Below are 20,982 nucleotides of genomic sequence, written 5' to 3'. Positions count from 1 at the left end.
AAATTGCTTATTTCAGGCGATAAAATTCCGAGGACTAAGCCCGCTATCCCCCAGGAGTTCCATCAAGCAGCCCAGTGGACACAGGGACAGCTCCAGCGGCGCTGCATGCAGTAGCTTCGAATCATCAGAGAGCAGTGACAGCACCGCCACGGTAAGTTATTAGTATTCAGACCACAGTGGTAGAAGAATTGATTGATTTTGTGTACAAATAAATTTGACCATTGATAGGCTCAAATAAGAATGTTTTTTGAGGAGGACTAAATTCTATTATTTCATATCTAGTCCTATTATACCCAAATAAGAACAATGTATCTGCTTTATTTTCTCTTTCATTATTTTTTTTTCCTTTACGTCATTTTTGCTTTATTTTATTCATTTAATTTGTTAAATATCTTTTCTTCTTCCCTATTTTTCTTTTCTTACTCTTGTGTTTCTATCTTTCTTTCTCTTCAGATCTTTTTTGTCGCTTTATTATGTTGTAATTTCATCGTTCTTCTGTTACTTTGGGTCTTTCTATCTCTCCACTTTCTTTGTCTCTACGTATATTTTCTCTTTTAATAAGTTCAGCGCTTTTGTCAACACCAATAATATTTACTAAACATTTCGAGATTGCTATAATGAAACAACCTTCTTGCACTATAATAATAATAAAATATTTTTTATTAACGGAATACATAGCAGCATGACTAACAAAACAAGAATCAAAACAAAACATAAACATTAAAAAAACAATTTCTTCATCATAGCATATCAGAAAAGTTCTAAATAGTCTCTCACTACTCCAAAAGTCTCAATAACCTCAAAAGTTTCAACCATTCTAATTACGGTATAGTCTACTAAAACCACGCGCTATATACTTAATCTTTAGCTAACACTTACAATAACCTCACCAGCAACTAGCACTCAGCCAGTCCCAGTCATCAGGCACACCACGCGCGCGCTGCCTGAACGCCCCAGCGATCCACCACCCTTGCTACCGATGCTCCTCCATGAACGAGGCCATTGGCAAGAAGATCTGCAGGAAGCACCCCATGGCACTCGTCGCGCATACTGAGACGCAGCTCGTCAGGACTTATCCCGCCGGGTAAGTGACCTGATAGATGTAAGCCTAGAGAATAGATGCTTAAAAGATGCAGGATTAAGTTTTGTTCATTGATTTAGACGTGGTATAGTCCGCGCCAAACTGCTAGTCCGCTCTGAAGTTGTTGCGAGCAGGTGTAGGTCATGCAATTGCCATGGCGACGCGATTCATTTCTATATTCAGAGCGGACTAGTAGTTTGGCGCGGACTATAACGTCCTAAAATTCTGAGATCACAAAATAATTTCTATTGCCAATTACTATGAGACTAATAAATCGTTAACAAGATCGAAGGTGATGAAAACCTCTGTGATACGGCGGCACCACCGCCACAACTATTTCTGTTATAACAGCAGTGTCAAGCGCTGCTGAGTTCTGGTTTGAAATGTGGTAAGGGAAACATATTTTTCTGTGGCATTCCAGCTTAGTGTCTCAGGGGTAGCGGCCGGTAGGGGTAATACCTCGGAAAAATATATCTCCCTTACCACACCCTTCAAACTAGAACACAGTAGTGCTACCGGAGTTGAACCACAGAGGGTTCTACTACGTTTAACCACCGTATCTGTAAATTCTTAATATACACAATTAATCTTTGTTTAGTGTGTAACTATGAGCAAGAGGTAATATGGAGTTACTTCCACTTCATCTTCATAAATAAAACATCTCGAAGTAGTGGTAGATATTGACAATCAAGACCAAATCCCTAACGAACCAATGTTGCCAACAGCCTAAGAATCGACTCCTCGAACCTGGACCCAGTGATGTTCTGGTCCTGTGGTGTCCAGCTGGTAGCATTGAACTACCAGACGGAGGATGCGGCGATGGCGGTGAACGCAGCGCTGTACGAGAGCAACGGATGTGCTGGATATGTCAGGAAACCAGCTGTGATGTGGGATCCTGCGCATATTGCTTACAGAAGGTAAGTTCAGAGAAAATTAGTTAACATTTAAATTAGTTAACATTTATGCAAGTTAGTGTAGTAATCAGTTCTAACGGTGTCGCTTAAGTACCAGGCACATTTCGGTCCCCCTCGGTTCTAATGGTCTGTACCAGCCGTACAAAATTATATGTTTCTCGGTGTGGCACGTTTATTTGTGGGTATTTTGGTTGTGGTATTGTGGTAAAATAGCGACAGGTATTTTGGTTCTCCTTGGTTTATTACTCATTTCCTGTTTAGCAAACCCAGGCCAACGTAAAGAAATTGGTTTCAAAGTCATTAAAACAGTGTAAAAAAATTATAGCCGTGCAATATATTAATCTACCTAGGTAGACTTTTCGATAGTAATATCGGGGGTCGAATTTCGCCTCCCCCGTCGAATTTCAAGGAGAAGGTTTAAGATTTTGTTGTCCGCAGCAAACGTGCAACACAACCTTCATTTATAAAAAAAATAGTCGCAATTTTTTGTATCCTTTTATAGTTTCTTTATTTTTAGTTTGTGATCAAAATTCGTCGTATTTAATCCAAATAAAACTTTCGCAGTCTATCTTTTGCTTTCGTTTTCATTTCTTTTCTGCTTATATCTTTCTTTTGTTAATTTTTACATTGAAATATTATCCTATATTATTGTTATTATCATCTTTATCAAAACTTAATTTGCCTTATCACACTACTCAACACCCCCACCATTTTTCAGATTCAACCCAATGGAAAAAGAGTTCGACGGCATCCACGCAGCTCATCTGACACTCTCGGTGATATCTGGGCAGTATGTGGCTGAAAACGTCTACTCCTTCTACAACGCCTTCGTGGAAGTGGAGATCCTGGGGGTGCCAGCTGACTGTAAAAAGATTAGGACAAAGGTGGCAAGGAAGAACGCGCTTAATCCTATCTGGAATGAGACGTTTAATTTTAAGGTATTTGAAATATGGACTTTTTGCTACTTAAGTCTAGTCTAGAATCTACTCATCACATAGCATATTTAAAGCAGATTTAAGGTGGTAGAACCCGTTGTGGTTCGACTCCAGCAGCACCACCGCCACACCCATTTTTGTTATAACAGCAGTGTTAAGCGCTGCTGTGTTCTGCTTTGAAAATTGTGGGAATAAGGAGGGGTAAGGGAGACATACTTTTCCGAGGTATCCCAGCTTTATCATCATGGGTAGTGGCGCAGGTATAGTTGAGCTCAAGTGGAAATCTAATCTTATCGGGGGTCCATTACAGATGGCGATGGGCGGCAGTAGCCACTTACAATCAGGTGGATTGCATGATCCTCTGCTACCTATATTATATTTTCAATGTACATAACTTTCTATTCTCTTTTATCTATTGTCTAATTTAATTCCAGATAAATTTTCCGGAGCTGGCGTTCGTTCGTTTCGAGATTTATGACGCGGATACCAACTACATGCTGTCACAGAGAGTCATTCCTCTGCAATGCTTGAGGCCTGGCTACCGGCACGTTAGGTTACGGTAAGTTTTGACCTTCTCCTAGGTGTAGTAGGATCAACATCATATTAACGTGTTATCATCATAAAGTTTAACTACGTGGGTGTGGTAGGATCAACATTCTAACACCCTATTGTCATAAATTTTGCATGCTGAATTCAAAGGGCACGGGACCGGTTGGAGTGGCCAATTAGGGGACCTCAAAATGCTGATGGATGGATGGATGGATTGTCATAAATTTTAACTATTCAGTCATTAGAGCATTAATAGTTAGTAGAAACCCGGCCGCTCAATCGAAAGAAGGTTCAATACCCAAGCAACTATGAATTTGTCTCTCTTTCGAAGAGACTGAGGTTAGAGACCAGACAAGCCTCTAAATTTTTGAAGAGACATATATGTGCGGATTTGAAGTTAATTATGACTTGCTAACGTGTGAAAACATCATAAGAAAATACAGGCATTGCAGATGGAATATGACCTAATTTTATCAGAACCCTAGGATAACCTTAGAACAATAAAATAGCTTAGATGCGTTTAAATATTTAGATCTCAGGTTAAGAATATAAATCCAGAATATTGGCTACAGTCTTCCTGCAATGGGGTCATCTACAGCCACTCATATTCTAATATATAACTGTAGTCTAGTTCTGAATAACTTCCAGATCTTTAAACCTTCCAGCTCACCAACAAACCAGCCTCTGAACATGGCGTCACTCCTCATCTTCTCGCGTTGCTGTGAGGAGTTAGCAGGGGAGAGCTGCAGAGGGGACCTGGAGCCGTCGTCTCCGAAAGAGAGGAGGAAAATCCACTTCCTAGTTGTATATGCTGTTGCAAGACATGAGCCGTACTCTATACTGAAGGTCACTCAGGATACTACTGCTAATGAGGTGAGGATGATTAAGCTTCCAAGTTACAGTATGCTAGGTAGTTTAAAGGTGACACTCAAGAACACTAAAGAACTTACAGTGATTTGACTCCAGCGGCACCACCGCCACACCTATTTCTGTTATAACAGCAGAATTATATTATAACGCTGCTGTGTTGAGGTTTGAAGGGTGTGGTAAGGGAGACGGCGTATCTGTGGTCTAGCTTGAGGAGGAATCTAATCCTATCTGGGGTTGATTACAGAAGTCTGGGGGCGGCAATATCTATTTAACATCAAGTGGACTGCATGCTCGTCTGCTACTCTGCCTGATCTGAAGCGGACGGCGGGTAACCGCTGGATGCAGACGGCTCCAGACCGGTTTGAGTGGCGCAGATTAGGGGAGTCCTATGTCCTGCAGTGAACTCGTAAAGGCTGATGGATGGACATATTTAGTATTATTGTATTCGACTATTGATTAGCAAACGTTACACTTTGAACTACTATCACGCCTATAATATATTGCAACAACAGTGTTAAGCCCTCTTGTCTTATCTGGAGTTGATAACAGATGTCTATGGGTGGCTGTAGCCAATTACCATCAGGAGACGTGGGTACTTGCAAATCTATATTTAAATTTACTTCCAACTTCTTTCTTTAAAAAAGAAAATCGCGGCAACAGAAGCGTACCATAACAGAGCTATCACCCACAGGCAATAGCGCAATGCCTGGCCAAAGCCGGCGTGTGCGGGTCCCGCGCTCACCACGTGCTGGTGGAGGAGCTGCCGTCCCGCGCGCCGACACAGCGCGTGCTGGCGCCGCACGAGCGCGTGCTGCGCGCGCGGCCCGGCGCCCGCCTGCTGCTCAAGCGCGTCGGCGACGACCCCAGCAGCCGCGCCTGGCTCACCAGCATCCGGTGCGCACGCTGTCCGACGTTACCCGCCGCGCGAGCGTGACGTTACCCGCCACACGAGCGTGACATTACCCTCCTTATTGTCATAACATTACTCTCCTTACTCCCATAACATTACACTTAGTCTCATAACATTATCCTCCTTTCTCACATTACATTATTCTCCTTCCTCACATAACATTACCCTCCTTACTATCATTACATTACCCTCTGAACTAGCGTAATATTACCCTCCTCGTTTGGTAAACATGTCTACTTTCGACAACATTACCCTCCACAGGCATTAAACATAACCCTCCACAGTCATTAAAACATCACCCTCCGCCGTCATTAAAGCACTTCCTCCAAAGACAGATTTAATACCTACCCTCAAAAAAACATTACCCTCCACCATCGAAAACATTAAACATTCTCTGTATTCATTAAACATTACCTTCCACTGTCCATGAGAACATTACCCTCCATAATCGGGTAAATTACATTACATTACCCGCAGCACTCTCTGGACATTACCCTCCGCACTCGCGTAACATTACCCTCCGCAATCGGATTAAATACATACGAAAATTACTATCCACCCTCGAAAAACTTTACACTCCGTAGTTAGCAAACATTACCCTCGGTAGTCACGTCACATTACCCCGCATTACATACATACGCTCTGAAAACATTACCCTTCAGAGCCTGATAAAACATACGATCGAAAACATTACCCTCCGTCGTTCGAAACTGTATCCTCCGCAATCGCGTAACATTACCCACCATGTAAAATACAAACGCTCGGAAAACATTATCCTACGCGTTCAGTAAGTACTAAACAATACAAAGCCGAAAAGAGAAGAAACGAAACGAAACGGGATCCTAGAAAACTAATTCTCCCCAGCTGAGTAAAACTAAACATACTCTCAAAAACATTACCCTTCACAGTCGGTAAAACATATGCCAGGTAACATTACCCTCCGCCTTCGAGTAAATAACATACGCTTAAAACATAACTATCTACAACTACATTTTGAAGGTGGTGAAACCCTTTGTGGTTCGACTCCGGCGGCACCACCGCCACACCTATTTCTACCTAATAACAGCAGTGTTAGGCGCTGCTGTGTTCCGGTTTGAAAGGTGTGGTAAAGGAGACAGACTTTTCCGAGGCGCTCCACCTTAGTCCTCAGGGATAGCGGCGCATCTGTGGCCGACCTCAGGTAGGAATATGTAATCCTATCTGGGGTTGATTAAAGATGTCCATGGCCGGCAGTAGCCACTTACCATCAGGTGTACTGCATGCTCGTCTGCTACTCCTATATTATAAAAAAAAAATGTATAATATAAACGCTCGCGAAACTTTACCATCCGTAGTAAGGTATAACATTACTATCCCCAGTCGCGTAACATTACCATTCGCGTAAATAGGCTCTGGAAACATTACCGTCCACTACCAAACGATTTTAGTTCGTAGTTCGAATGTAACTAACATTATACTCCATTCACAGATCAACATCATCAGAGCGTACAAGGGAGAAGTCAGAGCCATCAGACGAGGATAGCTACAGTACCATCACCGAGGAGGTCCGGAAACCACCAGACAGCTACCTGGTTTGCGTCCACAACGTGTCGCATGAGATACCGTACGCTATACTCAAGGTGAGTGGTAGAATTGGTAAGTAAGAGAATTAGGACATAAGAAAAGTAAGAGAGAGAAGGAGGGGTAGAAGAATAATACAAAAAGAGAGTTATGTGAGAGAATGAATATAGAAAGAGACTGTAGAAAAAGTTGGTCGTAAAGTGACATTGTTAAAGAAAGACGTCATAAAAACATGATAAAAGGTGTAATAGGTATAGAAGGGAGTTTGAAACTATTAAAGAAAAGTAGAAGAAAGATAAAATAGTCACTATAAAGTATCTGGTAAAAGAGATAGCTATAAGTAAAAGATTATAAATTAAAAATAGATAATATTGGAAGGACTAGGCAAAATATTTGCTAAAAAATACTAATGAAATAACAAAAAGATAAAAAAGATCTATTTTTTATTTCTTAACGCTTCTTCTTTTGCCTAATCTAATCTGCCTAATCTAATCTAAATTAAATTAAATCTAAATTACATTATCTAAATAAAAAATATTGTATTCATGTTCATCTTCTTTTTTACAGGTTCCTCTGAGTGCCACAGCGTCCTACGTCGTCTACCAGGCTCTGACTAAAGCCCGGTGCCATGACGACCCAAAAAGGTAAAAATTTATAAACTATTCTAATGCAAAATTACTTAACTGTAAGAAAACATTAAAGAATTGGTGTTATCTAGATGGCATACTAGATTCAACTAGCGGTAAATAAGGGGTCTAATATGTGAACAGACCGTGATCGGACTAAGGCCGTCAGAGGCCCGGGGCGGAAAGTGGAATGGAAACCCCCAGTGTATAAAGTTAATTTGATTTTACAACATTACAAATGTGTCATAGAATTATTCGCCAAAAACTACTTATGATTCCGGTGACCTTTATTTCCTGATTTGGTCAACCGTTTTCAAGCCGGGGCAAACCGCCACTTGCGCCGACCGACATATATGATCGTAGAATGTCACTGGATGTCGTTACCGGCGACTGCTGCCGATTATCGCCGACTGGCTAACGACAGTCGGCAACTGGGTGGCGATCGCCAGCGATGGGCTGTTGCTCGTGTTGCTGTTACTGTTACAAAATAGGGTGGTATTCCACTCGTCAAATATTTTTCTCCAATGATGACTTCATCCAATTTACTAGCAACACCGATATTTGATCAAAGATTTTTCCAGTTATAAACAATCGCTCCACGTGTTTCCATTTTCTCAACTACGCAGATTATAAAGAAATCTTGGACAAAGATATAAGACAAGTGGAATGGGCACCTGTCAAAGAAATTTGATCAAATGTTGGACATTGAAATTGGACAAACATATTTGTTGAGTGGAATACCACAGCATCTAGCAGCTTAGAGCATGAAGCTATACTGATGTATCAATTCCAGGTTTGTGTTGGTGGAAGAGTTGGAGTGGGGTGGTCGCGCCGGCACCGGTCCGCAGCAACGAGCGTTGGCTGATGATGAAGTGGTTTATACTGCACAGGTATGTAACATTTGTCCAATATTTGTTCAAACATTTGGTACAATATTTAGTGTGATGTTTGTCACCATTTTTGGTCTCATATTTGATGTAACATTTGAAATTTGGTTCGATTAACAATATTTGACGTAATATTCGTAACAAAATCTTGTTCAACGTTTTCTTTTACATTTGATATAATAAATTGTACTAAATTTGATGAAATATACATATTTTGTACTATTTGATCAAACATTTATTTGATGCAATATTTGATACAACGTCGGTAGAAAAAAGATACAATATTTCGGTACACATTTTATGTATCGTTTGCCAAAATAATTATACGTTATTTAGTACGATATTTGATACAACTTTGACTCCCGTAGATTTCATTGTGGGGGTAGGTATCGGAAGTTGTATATAGGCAACATGTTTATCAAACTTCGATAGCGTGAAACATGTGGCGCCATCTCTTGATGAATTGCGGGAAGTCACCACACATCGTCCAAACCACGAAATATTCTGCCGCCAATAAAATAAAAACAGCGTATATCGGGTGACCAGAGGGCTGGCAGCTATTTCGCACAAAAAATTAGCCTTGCTATTCAGCGAGGTAACGCTGCCAGTGTTCTGGGCACTATGCCACAAGAAAGGGTTTTGGACGTCGTTTTTATTTTATAAGTTTAATTTTGTTATTATTTATTTTTTAATTTAAAATTGTAGATTATGTTTAAGAATTTTAATTATTTCTCTTTTCTATTGTAAATAAAAGTTACGCTTTTTATTTATACTTACAAATTAAATTTAATAAAATATAAAAACAGCGTATGTTTTTCCAGGCCAGTTGGAAGACCCTCGGTAGGTTCGTGTTACAAGAAAAGGGTAGTTCCGCCCCCTTGCCGCGCCACCGCGCCTGCATCGCGCGGATACAACGCGGGTTGAGCATGACACGGGGCGCTATAACTGGTTTGTAAAAAATCCAAAATTTAAAAAAAATGTTTTGAATGACAAAATTGCTCCCACTCTCTCTTTCTTCCGCTTTCTTTTTTCTATTTATGATAATAAATAAACGCTTTCTACACTCACAGCCCCTCACTAGGATTCCCTGTGTCGTGGGTGCCATGAACACACACATAGACAAATACACAAACACCCAGACCTAGAAACAGAAATCTAAATTCATCATTTAGATATCCGTCTGGCCGGGGATCGAACCCGGGACCCTTTGCTCGTCAGACCGGCATGGTGACCGCTCCACCACGCGGGTCGTCAAATATATATAATAAAAGTAAATTTAATGAAAATATTTATTTTTTTCCAGGGAGCGGTGGTTTCCCTCTAGTTGGCAGTATCATCAGCGATAACACAGTTTCCGAGGGTAAGACCCCCGTGCAGACGGCCTACAGCGACCCCACACACTGCAGGTAAGCTGATGGTCATAGCAACACCTGAACTTTATAATATAGGAGTAGCAGACGAGCATGCAGTCCACCTGATGGTAAGCTACTGCCGTATGGACATCTGTAATCCTATATAAGATTAGATTTCTACCTGATTTCGGTCGGGTGATGCGCCGCTACCCCTAGGACTAAGCTGGAACGCCTCGGAGAAGTATGTCTCCCTTACCACACCCTTCAAACCAGAACACAGCAGCGCTTAACACTGCTGTTATTAGGCAGAAATAGGTGAGGCGATGGTGCCGCCGGAGTCGAACCACAGAGGGTTCTACCACCTTTCAGATAAACGAGATATTTTTTTAGGTTTCTTAAATTCATCTAGAAATGGTCTTTTGAGTCTTTTGGGTAGTAATTTTGGATCTATTTTGTTTCAGAAGAGTCTCAACTTCGGCGCTAGGGAAGGGCATAGGAAGGGCGAAAGGGAATTCTGATAAGGATATCAGATCTTTCATGCAGAGACGATCTGGATCTAGAGAAGTAAGAGAATCCCTTAATAGAACTAAAAGTATATTTAATTAAATGTAGATTTTTTTATAAATATATATGTACTCGTCTACCCACCTCTGTCCTTTTGCTGGGAACGTGGCTCCTTTAAGAATGAGAAGTATAATGAAGGATTGTATCAGTAGTTTTGAGAAAATCGCGGACATATATTCATAAACATACATACCGACGTGTGTGTACACGTACATACCTTCATAGACACACACACACACCTATATACACGCACACACACATATATACCTACATACACACATACATAATGTCCGAACATAATCTTTCTTTTAAAATCTACTAATAAATTAGTCACACAGATAACTAAGGGATGATAAAATATTTCCAGGTTCATTCCGAAGGGGAGACAGGCGGTGGGTCGTTGGGGGCGGAGGCCCTCGCAGCACAAATGGCGCGCTTCAAGAGAGTCTCTTTACGGAAGCTGAGGGCTTGGCGCTCCTGAGTGTGGCAGGTGAGACAGGACTGTACTCTTTTATCCCACTAAATATCTGTTTTTTTATGTGAAACATCTATAGCCGCACGTAAAACCGATTTCTGGCGTGGCGACGCATGCCGTGGCGACGCGCCGCCACGCTATACGATGGTATATATATATACAGTCTATATGCAGTAGTGTGTATGGTGTGGCGACGCGTCGCCATGCGCAAAAATCGTAATATTTTATTTTATCATTATGGCATATTTAGTTCCTATCACAATATGTTCTTTTCTGCATATTACTTTTACAAAATAATGTCGATGTTTCACATCTGCCAAGCGTCCCGTGACGGCTCACATTTTTTTTTTTAATATAGGGAAGGTTTAAGGGTAGCGAGCTACGATACGGTACGACGATGGACTGCATGTCCATCTGATGGTAAGTGGCTAGAGCCTGCCATGAACATCTGAAATTAAGCCCAAATAGGATTAGATATTCCTACCTGAGGTTGGCCACAGGTGCACTACCCCTGAGGACCTCAGGTAGATGTGATTATAATATCGTGGATTGATCAAATGCCTCTGGTCAGCTACTGCCGATTTACCAATCTCTTAACATCATCCAACAGTCAACGCGTACCATTCGTTCATGTTGTAAATGAGACGTGACAATCAACAATTTTCCTTAACAATGCTCAAAAAAAATTTCAATAGCAAGAAGAAAAAAAAATTGTATTGAAGTACTGTATTCTTATTTCCAGGTCTTTCGCCGGCTGGGTAACAGCCTGGCGAACCACCGCGCGTCTCTCTCCTCAGAACTAGGATCTCTTTGGGACTTCATCAGGATCGACAAGGGCAGACGGAGGTCAGCTCCAGCTGGAACCTACGAGTCCATTGACACCAGGTCACCAGTACGCCTCGCCCGGGATCTCCTCCAAGTGGTCCAGGATACCGTATTTGTTAAGAAATTCGAGGACACTCCAAAAAGATGTCCGCTAGTTAAGGAAGAGTCAGATCTAACTGACTCTGATGAAGAGGAGGGCACGGAGAGACGGATAGCCAATTTAATAGACTTCTTCTTTACGATAGTCAAAAGTCAGAAGGAGGATAGGAAAGGCAGCGGCGGCAGTTGCTTCAAGAGCGAAGCAAGTCCTACTGAAGAAGTAGAAACTTATATTCCAACGAGGGTTAATACGGAATTAGAACAGAAGATGGAAACGCTTATCGAGTTTCTGGCGACCACTGGGTGTATGGAAAAAGAGGATGAAGGGAATAAGGATGAGAAGAAAATCACGCTGATGGAGTTCCTTTTCGGGCCAGAAGACAAAAGATGGGAGAAGCCTATCATAGAAATTAAGTCTCAAAGAGGAATTAGTTTATCAGAATCGAATGTAAATGTGAAAAACTTGTCCTTTATAGACGAAACGCCGGTAGATGAAGGTAACGAAACATTAGTCGAAATGTTACTAAAATATATGGAGAATTACGGAAGCAAGGAGAAGTTTAAAGAGACGAAGTCGCTAACGCCGTCTTTGTCAGAGAAATCGAAATCGGATATGACTATAAGTAAATTGGAAACATACAGTGAGTTCAGTAAAACTAAATCTGACTCAACTTTGACACACACGCAAGAAACTGTTATAGATAGAGGCGAAGACACAGATAAGTCTACTAGCAGACGGATTTCTGAAACTGTTGTAGATTTGAGTAATATTAAAACAGATTTGGAGAATATTTTCGAGGAAGCTATTTTAAGAGTTTGTGAGTTAAATATGATGTTTGAAGACGACACGATGAGCGATCAAGAAGACATAGAAAACTTTAACGCTTATACAAAACCCCCACAGTTACAATATATGCAGAGCTTGCCCTACAGTGTCGAGTTATCTGATATCATAGAAGAAGACGAGCCATCTTCTAGAGGAATGGACAGAAAGATGTCCCAAGAAGACAGAGTTTTGTATGCGAGGCATGTAGCCGAAGATCTGTTAAGGTACATAGAACATAAGATCCAAAGCTATCCCTTCGAAGAAGATAGTTCTGGACCTTCGACAGAAGAATACAGCAGAGAATTCGATCTAAGTCCGAGTTTAAGATCAATAAGTTTGGTGGACCTTCGAAATATACCAGACTTACCAGCGAGTATGGTGATCAAACCCAGGATAATAAAAGTCGATAAGTCGACATCAACAACAGAGATATCCGACTCATTCTCCGATTTATCGAAACGAATCGACTCAGCGTGTATGACAGACGATACGTCACTAACATCGACATCAGAGAGGAGTGAAAGAGCATTGGACAAACTAGAATCCCTACACAGATTCTTCTCTAGGTCACGTCTAGAAATAATCGACGAGAGCTTAGAAGAGAATGGAGATAAGAAGAGTCCGAAAGACCCTGATTCAGCTATTTCGAAATCCGAACATGCTGATTTGAAAGCCGGTCAAGCGAGTCTCGATGATGTTGAAGATTTACAAGAAGATAATGATAAAAATGATACTGATAAGAGTAGTGAAAAGAAGCGGAATGTAAAGGAAGAACGTAATGATGACACAACACAGGATATTACAATGACACAAGATGAACAGGATGTAGGAAATGAGAAAGAATTCGTGACTTGAAGGAGGAAACGCCGATTACTGTGGCGATTCCGCTACTCGTCAAGCGATGGCGCCACGAGTATTCTGAATCACGCTATCGAAGTTTTCTAAACATCTTGTATATATACAAGTTCCAAACTGAGACTCGGAGACTGAGAGTCAGAGCACAGCCCTCCCCGGGCATGATCGCCTAGCACACAGGGAAATCTCCCGCCGCCAAACTGCCTTATAGCAGCAGAGCTAGGGTGCCTCGTCATCAGAGATGAGCTAAGCTATGTGTGTCAAATATAATTTTAAAAGGTGGTAGAATCCCCTGTCATTCGATACAGGCACCACCGCCACACCTGTTTCTGTTCTAATAGCAGTGTTAAGTGATGCTCTGTTCTGGTCTGAAGTGTGTGGTAAGGAAAAAATACTTCCTCAAGTAGAAGTCTAGAAGGCCAAAAATCCTTCAACTCAATGTGGTGTTAATAACGATCTATACAGCAGTGTCTACCATAAGATGGACTGCATGATCGTTTTATATATCTATGACATATATCCCAGATGCCGTAACTTTGAATAACAACCTTTTATTATTGTATCAAGTCATACAAAATCATACAAACATTAATACTTCAATTTTCCAAAAAAAATATGCTCATGCCATGCCAAACGAGTTAAAAGCCAAAACTTTTAGAAATGCAAAGAAAATTTACACAAAATATATCTCTAGCCATTTGTAGAAATATTTAAACCAATAGTAGACTACATAATAATGATTTTAACATAAAATTATTATCATGTTATTTTTATTTTTTTATTTATATAATTGAACTTGGAAGAAATAAAAATATAATATAGGTTGACAGACAAAAGAGAAATACTGATTGTAATATTAAAAATGTACTTATTGCAAACCAAAAATACTATGTACCTAATTTTAAAATTAATATCAAAGAGGGCACCAACATATACGTAATTTTCTAAAGCCTTTCAAAAACATATTAAACGTACAATATTTAAATGAACAGAACATATCAAATTATACACACAAAAATGATATTATACACAATAAAATTATTAAATGCAGAAATGTGATTATTAAATAATCTTTAAAGAACGCGATTTTATTATTCTATTACAAGTCGTTAATATTTATATTTATAATTTTTATATTATAATGAGAATGAATTATTAAAAAATGATATCTTATACATGATACATCATAATTATGATATTTCATATATTAGATCATTAAAGAACGTGACTATAATTGCCCATTTTCAGCCTATCTGGAGGAACGGCAGTGCCTCCGCCAAGTCGAGCCAAAAAAAAGCGGCACGGCCGTACCATTCTTTAATTTGTTTATTTATAATTTTATTTCTTTAATGATAATGAACATGAATTATACAAACAAAAATGATGATAATTAAAGAATGTAATTATATAATTATTAATATTATTTATGCATTGAATTAATTATTTTGTTTCTCAATGTATTTTGCAAACTCTGTCATCAGTCATTATGTATTGTGGATTATAAAAGTAATAATAAATTATTAAGTGGATTATTTTTATCATTTTAATAATTTGATAAATATAATTCATTGTAGTTCTGCCTTATGATATACAAAATCTATGGATTATCTGAAGAAACAATTATGAGATTGTACGAAAAGAATGCAAAATAATCAATTTATAAATAAAACGTTGACTAGCCAAAGAATAATTAATAATTACTCGATATTCGAGGGGAAAATAGTGAGATTTTTAATAATTATTATAAATTAGACTTATAGATGTATATTAGCGTGTTTTTAAATAATAAATGGCATATTTATCACAAGTTGAATTTATATTACGATATATTACTTATACGAGATTTTATACTATTAAAATGGAACTATTATTATGAAACTTCATTGATTTTTGTAGAGTAGTGTTAAATTAAAATTATGCACATATTTTTGTTTCCAATAAAAATAGTATACTTGTCTTGTACAGACTGTGTTAAATATAGATTTTTATTGTAGTACGAAAAGCTATGATCATATTTGTCAATATTTTCGTTTTATGTATTAATAATAAATGATTAATAATAATAAGTAATAAAGGAGTTGGTTAATATATTTATATGCTATTATGTGCAATATATACTTAAGTTATACTTTTACTTCATATAATTTAAGAATGTGTAAATTATAACTATGTTTTAGCAAGAAATTGGTTTTGTATTTATATTTCTCATTACAATTTGTGGACTGTTAATAATGTTAAAAATCGGAATATGCGGTACAAAAATGTGATCCTTGTCGGGTCTCAAATTGTTCATATTGCTAGTTTTAACCACCCAACCAAATGTTAAATCTGACTAAGGCTGTATCTTTGTATATACAGCCTTTGTAATTAAAATACTACAAATATTAACTTACTTTCAATATTGAATCTTAATTATTTTTTTACAACTATATATAGGCCAATCGAATGTATATAAATATATGTATACAAAGTTTACATAAACAATGAAAATAATATCAAAAGTTGTCTTATAAAAACAATGTATATAATTTTTAGCATGCATATTTTCAAAAATGTTAAGCATTTTAGTAGGTAGTCTCCAATCACTACGTTTAATTAACTTGAATGTATAATTATTTTTAATTCTGAAAAATCTTATCAGTCAGATACTCCTCTGGGAATAAAAAGTAATTAAAACTTATCTTTTTTATTTTACAATTTAGTTAATCTTTAGTTTGCATTAGTTTTAATATTGTTTTCATTTTTATATTTTTTTTATATTCTAGTAAAAATAGGTTTTTATTATTGTTGAATGAATAAAAGTTTTACAAATTCAAATTTTAAATTTTTGACAGAGTTCTAAAAAGTTTTTACAAGATAAACGCAATGTTGTTTAAACACCAAGTAAATAATTGACTACTTGTGGAGTTTTGTGGACACAAACAGACAAAAGTTGAGTTTTAATATATAATAATAACATGTACTGTATAATATGAGATATTTTTATATTGACAATCAGTTCTACCACATTTAAATTGTATGTAAAATTACAAATGTCGCATTATTTGTTTCAATAAATAATTGAATATTAATTAAAATGATCTTAAATGAAACTTATAATATTATTTTTTAACATATTCTATTACGTTTTATCTCTATTTTAAATATATATAAAGTAGGCCTATAATAAAAAAATATGTAAAATTTTAACCGATGTTAAAATATTTATGTTAATTAATTTGATTAAATATTTATTGAGTAGGTATTTTATTAATACTTAATTATTATCAAAGATGTTCAAATAGTATCTAACAAAATTTTAGTATGTTTTAAATAAAATTGCAAAGAAAATAATGTTTATGTTATATAGAATTGACCTACTATCCTTAAGTTATTTTAAATTTGGAATAAATTATTATTGCAATAAATAATTATAACTTATTATACAATTGTACATTCCAATTATTTACATTATTATCTGTAATTATTTACTTTCATTATTAAGTACCTCGAACGCTTTAAATAATAAAATACTCCACAATTATTGTATTAAAATAATTATTATTTTATTTACAAATCTATAAACAGTATAAATATGAAATACCTTATATTTTTGCTATGCTAAATCTTTAGTTTAAAAATAAATGTATAATATCAGAATAATAATTAATAATAAAATTACGTATTGTAAAAATTAGTAAAGTTAAGCTGTATAATTATAATTTTAATTTATTATCTGTTTTAAGTTATTAACTGTGACACAATTGTAAATGCCTTACTTTGACTTAAATATAATTATAATATACAAGTAAATGTGTTTGTTTCTGATTTTACTATACTTTGAAATTTTTTTCTTTTTTTTTATAATATAAGAGTAGCAGACGAGCATGCAGTCCACCTGATGGTAAATGGCTACTGCCGTCCATGGACATCTGTAATCAACCCCAGATAGGATTAGATATTCCTACCTGAGGTCAGCCACAGATGCGCCGCTACCCCTGAGGACTAAGCTGGAACGCCTCGGAAAAGTCTGTCTCCCTTACCACACCCTTCAAACCGGAACACAGCAGCGCTTAACACTGCCGTTATTAGGTAGAAATAGGTGTTGTTAGATTAGAACCATTTCATTCGATCGGGGAGGTATCACCGCCACACCTATTTCTAGCGTGAAGCAGTTCTGTATTTACCTAGACGGGTGTATGCCAGCTGACGTACATATGAGGCGATCTGAGTCCTCAAGAGTGGCAATGTATCTGTGATTAGCTTAAGAATCTGTCGCTATATGAAGCAGGTTTGATTGCAGCATTAGTTTTTGAGGGGTCACAGGGGAAATTTGATTTATTCAACCATTTTTTTCTAACTTTCTAACTTTAGTATTAATTGTGAAGTCTGGCATGGCCTCTCCGCTACCCACGGCGAAGAGGAATCCGAAGGGTTTCCTCATGAGGAAAAAACTGACAAGTGCGGGTTGAACACGACGGTTTTGGGGGAGGAAGGTCATGACCTCTGTGGCCCACCCCCTGGGACCGCGCCTGATATGAAGTTGGTTACAGATTACAAGGGCAGTATTGGCTACTAACCATCAGGTGGACTGCATGCTCGTTTGCTACTCCTATATTACAAAAATATTACTTATTACCAAAACGCGCGGGAGCGTTGGACAAATTTTGATTTATTTAACTAATCTTTCATATAAAATAATTTCATCTTAATAAATACATTTTTATCGTGACATTATTAGACGAGTCTCGTCTGGGTCTTAAGGTTTCTTTTTAAATTGTTTTCGCTATCTATAATGTATTTGAACTACATAATAAATAAACTCCAGATAGTCATTATCATGCGTTACTTAGCGGAAATTTACTTTATAAATAGGATGAAAACATGATCTATTTATATAAAGATCATAACACTATGCTGTGTTGTGAACCCATTACCGTCGCACTACTGGGCACGGGTCTCCTCTCAGAATGAGAAGGATTAGGCCATAGTCCACCACACTGGACAAGTGCGTATGGATAGACATCACAGAACTTTGAAACCTTATTTTTCTGAATCACGCGTGTTAGTGTGTGACTTCCCTCCTGATGTTTTCCTTCAAGTAAAGCAAGTGATAATTCATTTTTATTCGCATATAAATACCAAATTCAAGGGTGCCTGACTCAAACCTCGGAGCAATGACAGGCTGAATTAAATATCTTTACCCTTTCACAGTAATTATAGGAGTAATAATAGTCTATTGGTTGGAACTCCGCCTCTCAATCGGGTAATCCATGGTTCAAACTTGGACACTTCAGATTTTTCAAAGTTATGCGCGTATTAGAAATTAATTTACACTTGCTAAACGGTGAAGAGAAACATCGTGAGGTAACCTAATCACCTGCGTTTGTTAAACAGAAGTTCTTAAGCTATGAAGTTCTGATTTTTTCAAAGTATTAGAAATTAATGATTCTTCCTTAAACGGTGAAGGGAAACATCGTGACGTAACCTAATCACCTGCGTTTGTTAAACAGAAGTTCTTAAACTGTGTCTACCACATGCACTTGGCCAGCGCGGTGGACTATGGCCTAATCCTTCTCATTATGAGAGGAGACCCGTGCCCAGCAGTGGAAGAGTTGGGTTGATTGGGTCCAATTATTTTAGCCTTTTGTTTTTTTTACGCGGAGAAATTCTCATGGATTCCCTTATCCCTTAGAGCGAAAGGGATATGACGGACTTACCGACGAACAACTTCGCTTCCTCTGGACGCTCGATGCCGGGTCACGAGAAGCGTTACCAATTATTTTAGCCTAAGTCAACTGCCTAACCCTAATTTCTCAAGACTTGTTCGTTTTAATTACATATCTAATTAACCTGCGTTGAGTTGATGACAATAACAGCTGATAAGCGAGTAGCAGAGGTTATCGTGAACGTGAGAGAAACATGATCGCCTATCAACCTTAGACATTTGTTAGACATGATTCTGACATGCATGGTATAGTATAGATAGTAGCTATAATTATTACTGAAAACTATTTTCATACTAATTAGTGTTTGCCTTTATAGTCTTTCGGCTATAATTCTTATCGGAAAAAATATGTGGATTTTTATAAATAAATATTATAAAATCTTGAAGATGAACTATGAAGGTGGTAGAACCCTTTGTGGCTCGGCTCGAAGACACCACCGCCACACCTGTTTCTGTACCAGTAGTGTTAAGCGCTGCTGTGTTCTGGTTTGAAGGTAGACATACTTTTTCGAGGCGTTCCAGTCCTCAGGGGTAACGGCGCGTCTGTGGCCGACTCAGGTATTAATCTGATCTTATCTAGGGTTGATTACAGATGTCCATCGGCGGCGGATCACTTACCATTAGATGGACTGCATGCTCGTCTGCTACTCCTGTTTTAAAAATGAAAAATTCTCGGATTGTTTACAGATGTCCATGGGTGGCACTAGACACTTTTCGGTCGCGCCAAGCTGCTAGTCCACTCTGAAGTTGTTGTGAGCAGGTGTAGTCATACAATTTGCTATGGCGACGCGATTCATTTCTATATTCAGAGCGGACTAGCAGTTTTACGCGGACTATACCATCAGGTGAACTCATAATAGCCATCGTATCAACCCTAAACCCTAGCAACCCTAGTAACCCTAAAAACCAAAGCTTAACACAGTTATAAGACAGAAATATACTTAAACAAAAAAAATGTGAGTTGTCACGGGACGCCTGGCAGATGTGAAACATCGACATTATTTTGTAAAAGTAATATGCAGAAAAGAACATATTGTGATAGGAACTAAATATGTCATAATGATAAAATAAAATATTACGATTTTTTTCCAGATAACGATGACTATTTATTGAATTCGATTGCGCATGGCGACGCGTCGCCACACCGTACACACTACTGCATATAGACTGTATATATATATATATACCATCGTATAGCGTGGCGACGCGGCGCCACGGCATGCGTCGCCACGCCAGAAATCGGTTTAACGTGCGGCTATAGATGTTTCACATCAAAACAGTCTATACTTAAGTACAAAGTACAGTTTCGTGGGTTCCGCATTTTTTCAATCAGGAACTGTTTTGATGACCGTGGCCTGGTATCGAGGTAAACAAGATGTCGCTTGTACATGTAAATGTTTTATTCAGTAACTTAAATTGACATTAACTTTTGTGGCTTTCTAGTTGAAAATAGTTATCTATGGGTTGAATTACATGTACCTACAGACCAGTAACAGACAGGCAGTAACCCGTTTTGTGTATTAAAGATCAAAGTTGGACAATTTCTCATTTATTGAATAATATAGGAGTAGTGAATGAGTAGTCCACCTGTTGGTAAGTGCCCACTACTGTCACCCATGGACATCTGTAATGAACGCTTAATAAGATAAGGTGGTAGAACTCTTTGTGGTTCGACTCCGGCAGCACCACCGCCACACCTATTTCTACCTAATAACAGCAGTGTTAGGTGCTGCTGTGTTCCGGTTTGAAGGGTGTGGTAAGGGAGACATACTTTTCCGAGGCGTTCCAGCTTAGTCCTCAGGGGTAGCGGCGCATATGTGGCCGACCTCAGGTAGGAATATCTAATCCTATCTGGGGTTGACTACAGATGTCCATGGGCGGCAGTAGCCACTTACCATCAGGTGGACTGCATGCTCGTCTGCTACTCTTATATTATAAAAAAAAAGA

General features: G+C 38.1%; 3 protein-coding genes across 3 annotated transcripts in view; 2 read left to right on the top strand and 1 right to left on the bottom strand.

Moving 5' to 3' along the window:
* LOC140752742 (1-phosphatidylinositol 4,5-bisphosphate phosphodiesterase epsilon-1) overlaps window positions 1-11,597 on the top strand; it is a 107,515-nt gene extending 95,918 nt beyond the window's left edge. The window contains exons 28-42 of the mRNA XM_073087080.1: window positions 17-151; window positions 894-1,084; window positions 1,807-1,998; window positions 2,714-2,933; window positions 3,365-3,489; window positions 4,145-4,352; window positions 5,041-5,243; window positions 6,728-6,878; window positions 7,387-7,463; window positions 8,239-8,335; window positions 9,154-9,280; window positions 9,636-9,738; window positions 10,146-10,248; window positions 10,616-10,738; window positions 11,466-11,597. Coding sequence (XP_072943181.1) covers window positions 17-151; window positions 894-1,084; window positions 1,807-1,998; window positions 2,714-2,933; window positions 3,365-3,489; window positions 4,145-4,352; window positions 5,041-5,243; window positions 6,728-6,878; window positions 7,387-7,463; window positions 8,239-8,335; window positions 9,154-9,280; window positions 9,636-9,738; window positions 10,146-10,248; window positions 10,616-10,729 — 2,046 coding nt within the window. The 3' untranslated portion in view covers window positions 10,730-10,738; window positions 11,466-11,597. The remainder of the gene's footprint in view (window positions 1-16; window positions 152-893; window positions 1,085-1,806; window positions 1,999-2,713; window positions 2,934-3,364; window positions 3,490-4,144; window positions 4,353-5,040; window positions 5,244-6,727; window positions 6,879-7,386; window positions 7,464-8,238; window positions 8,336-9,153; window positions 9,281-9,635; window positions 9,739-10,145; window positions 10,249-10,615; window positions 10,739-11,465) is intronic.
* The window catches only part of LOC140752767 (uncharacterized), a 222,898-nt gene that overhangs the window by 11,853 nt on the left and 190,063 nt on the right, over window positions 1-20,982 (bottom strand). The gene's annotated exons all lie outside the window — the stretch shown is intronic.
* On the top strand, window positions 11,281-13,618 carry LOC140752854 (uncharacterized). Its single transcript, XM_073087213.1, has 2 exons — window positions 11,281-11,289; window positions 11,466-13,618. Exons 1-2 carry the CDS (start codon window positions 11,281-11,283, stop codon window positions 13,326-13,328), a joined length of 1,872 nt encoding a protein of 623 aa, XP_072943314.1. The 3' UTR covers window positions 13,329-13,618.

Source organism: Epargyreus clarus, unplaced genomic scaffold (genome assembly GCF_041222505.1).
Source record: "Epargyreus clarus isolate Ecla_fem2 unplaced genomic scaffold, WU_Ecla_fem_2.2 ptg000025l, whole genome shotgun sequence".
In the NCBI taxonomy this organism is placed as follows: domain Eukaryota; kingdom Metazoa; phylum Arthropoda; class Insecta; order Lepidoptera; family Hesperiidae; genus Epargyreus; species Epargyreus clarus.
The sequence above is the reverse complement of the archived record's forward strand: the minus strand, read 5'-3'. Positions and strand labels throughout refer to the sequence as shown.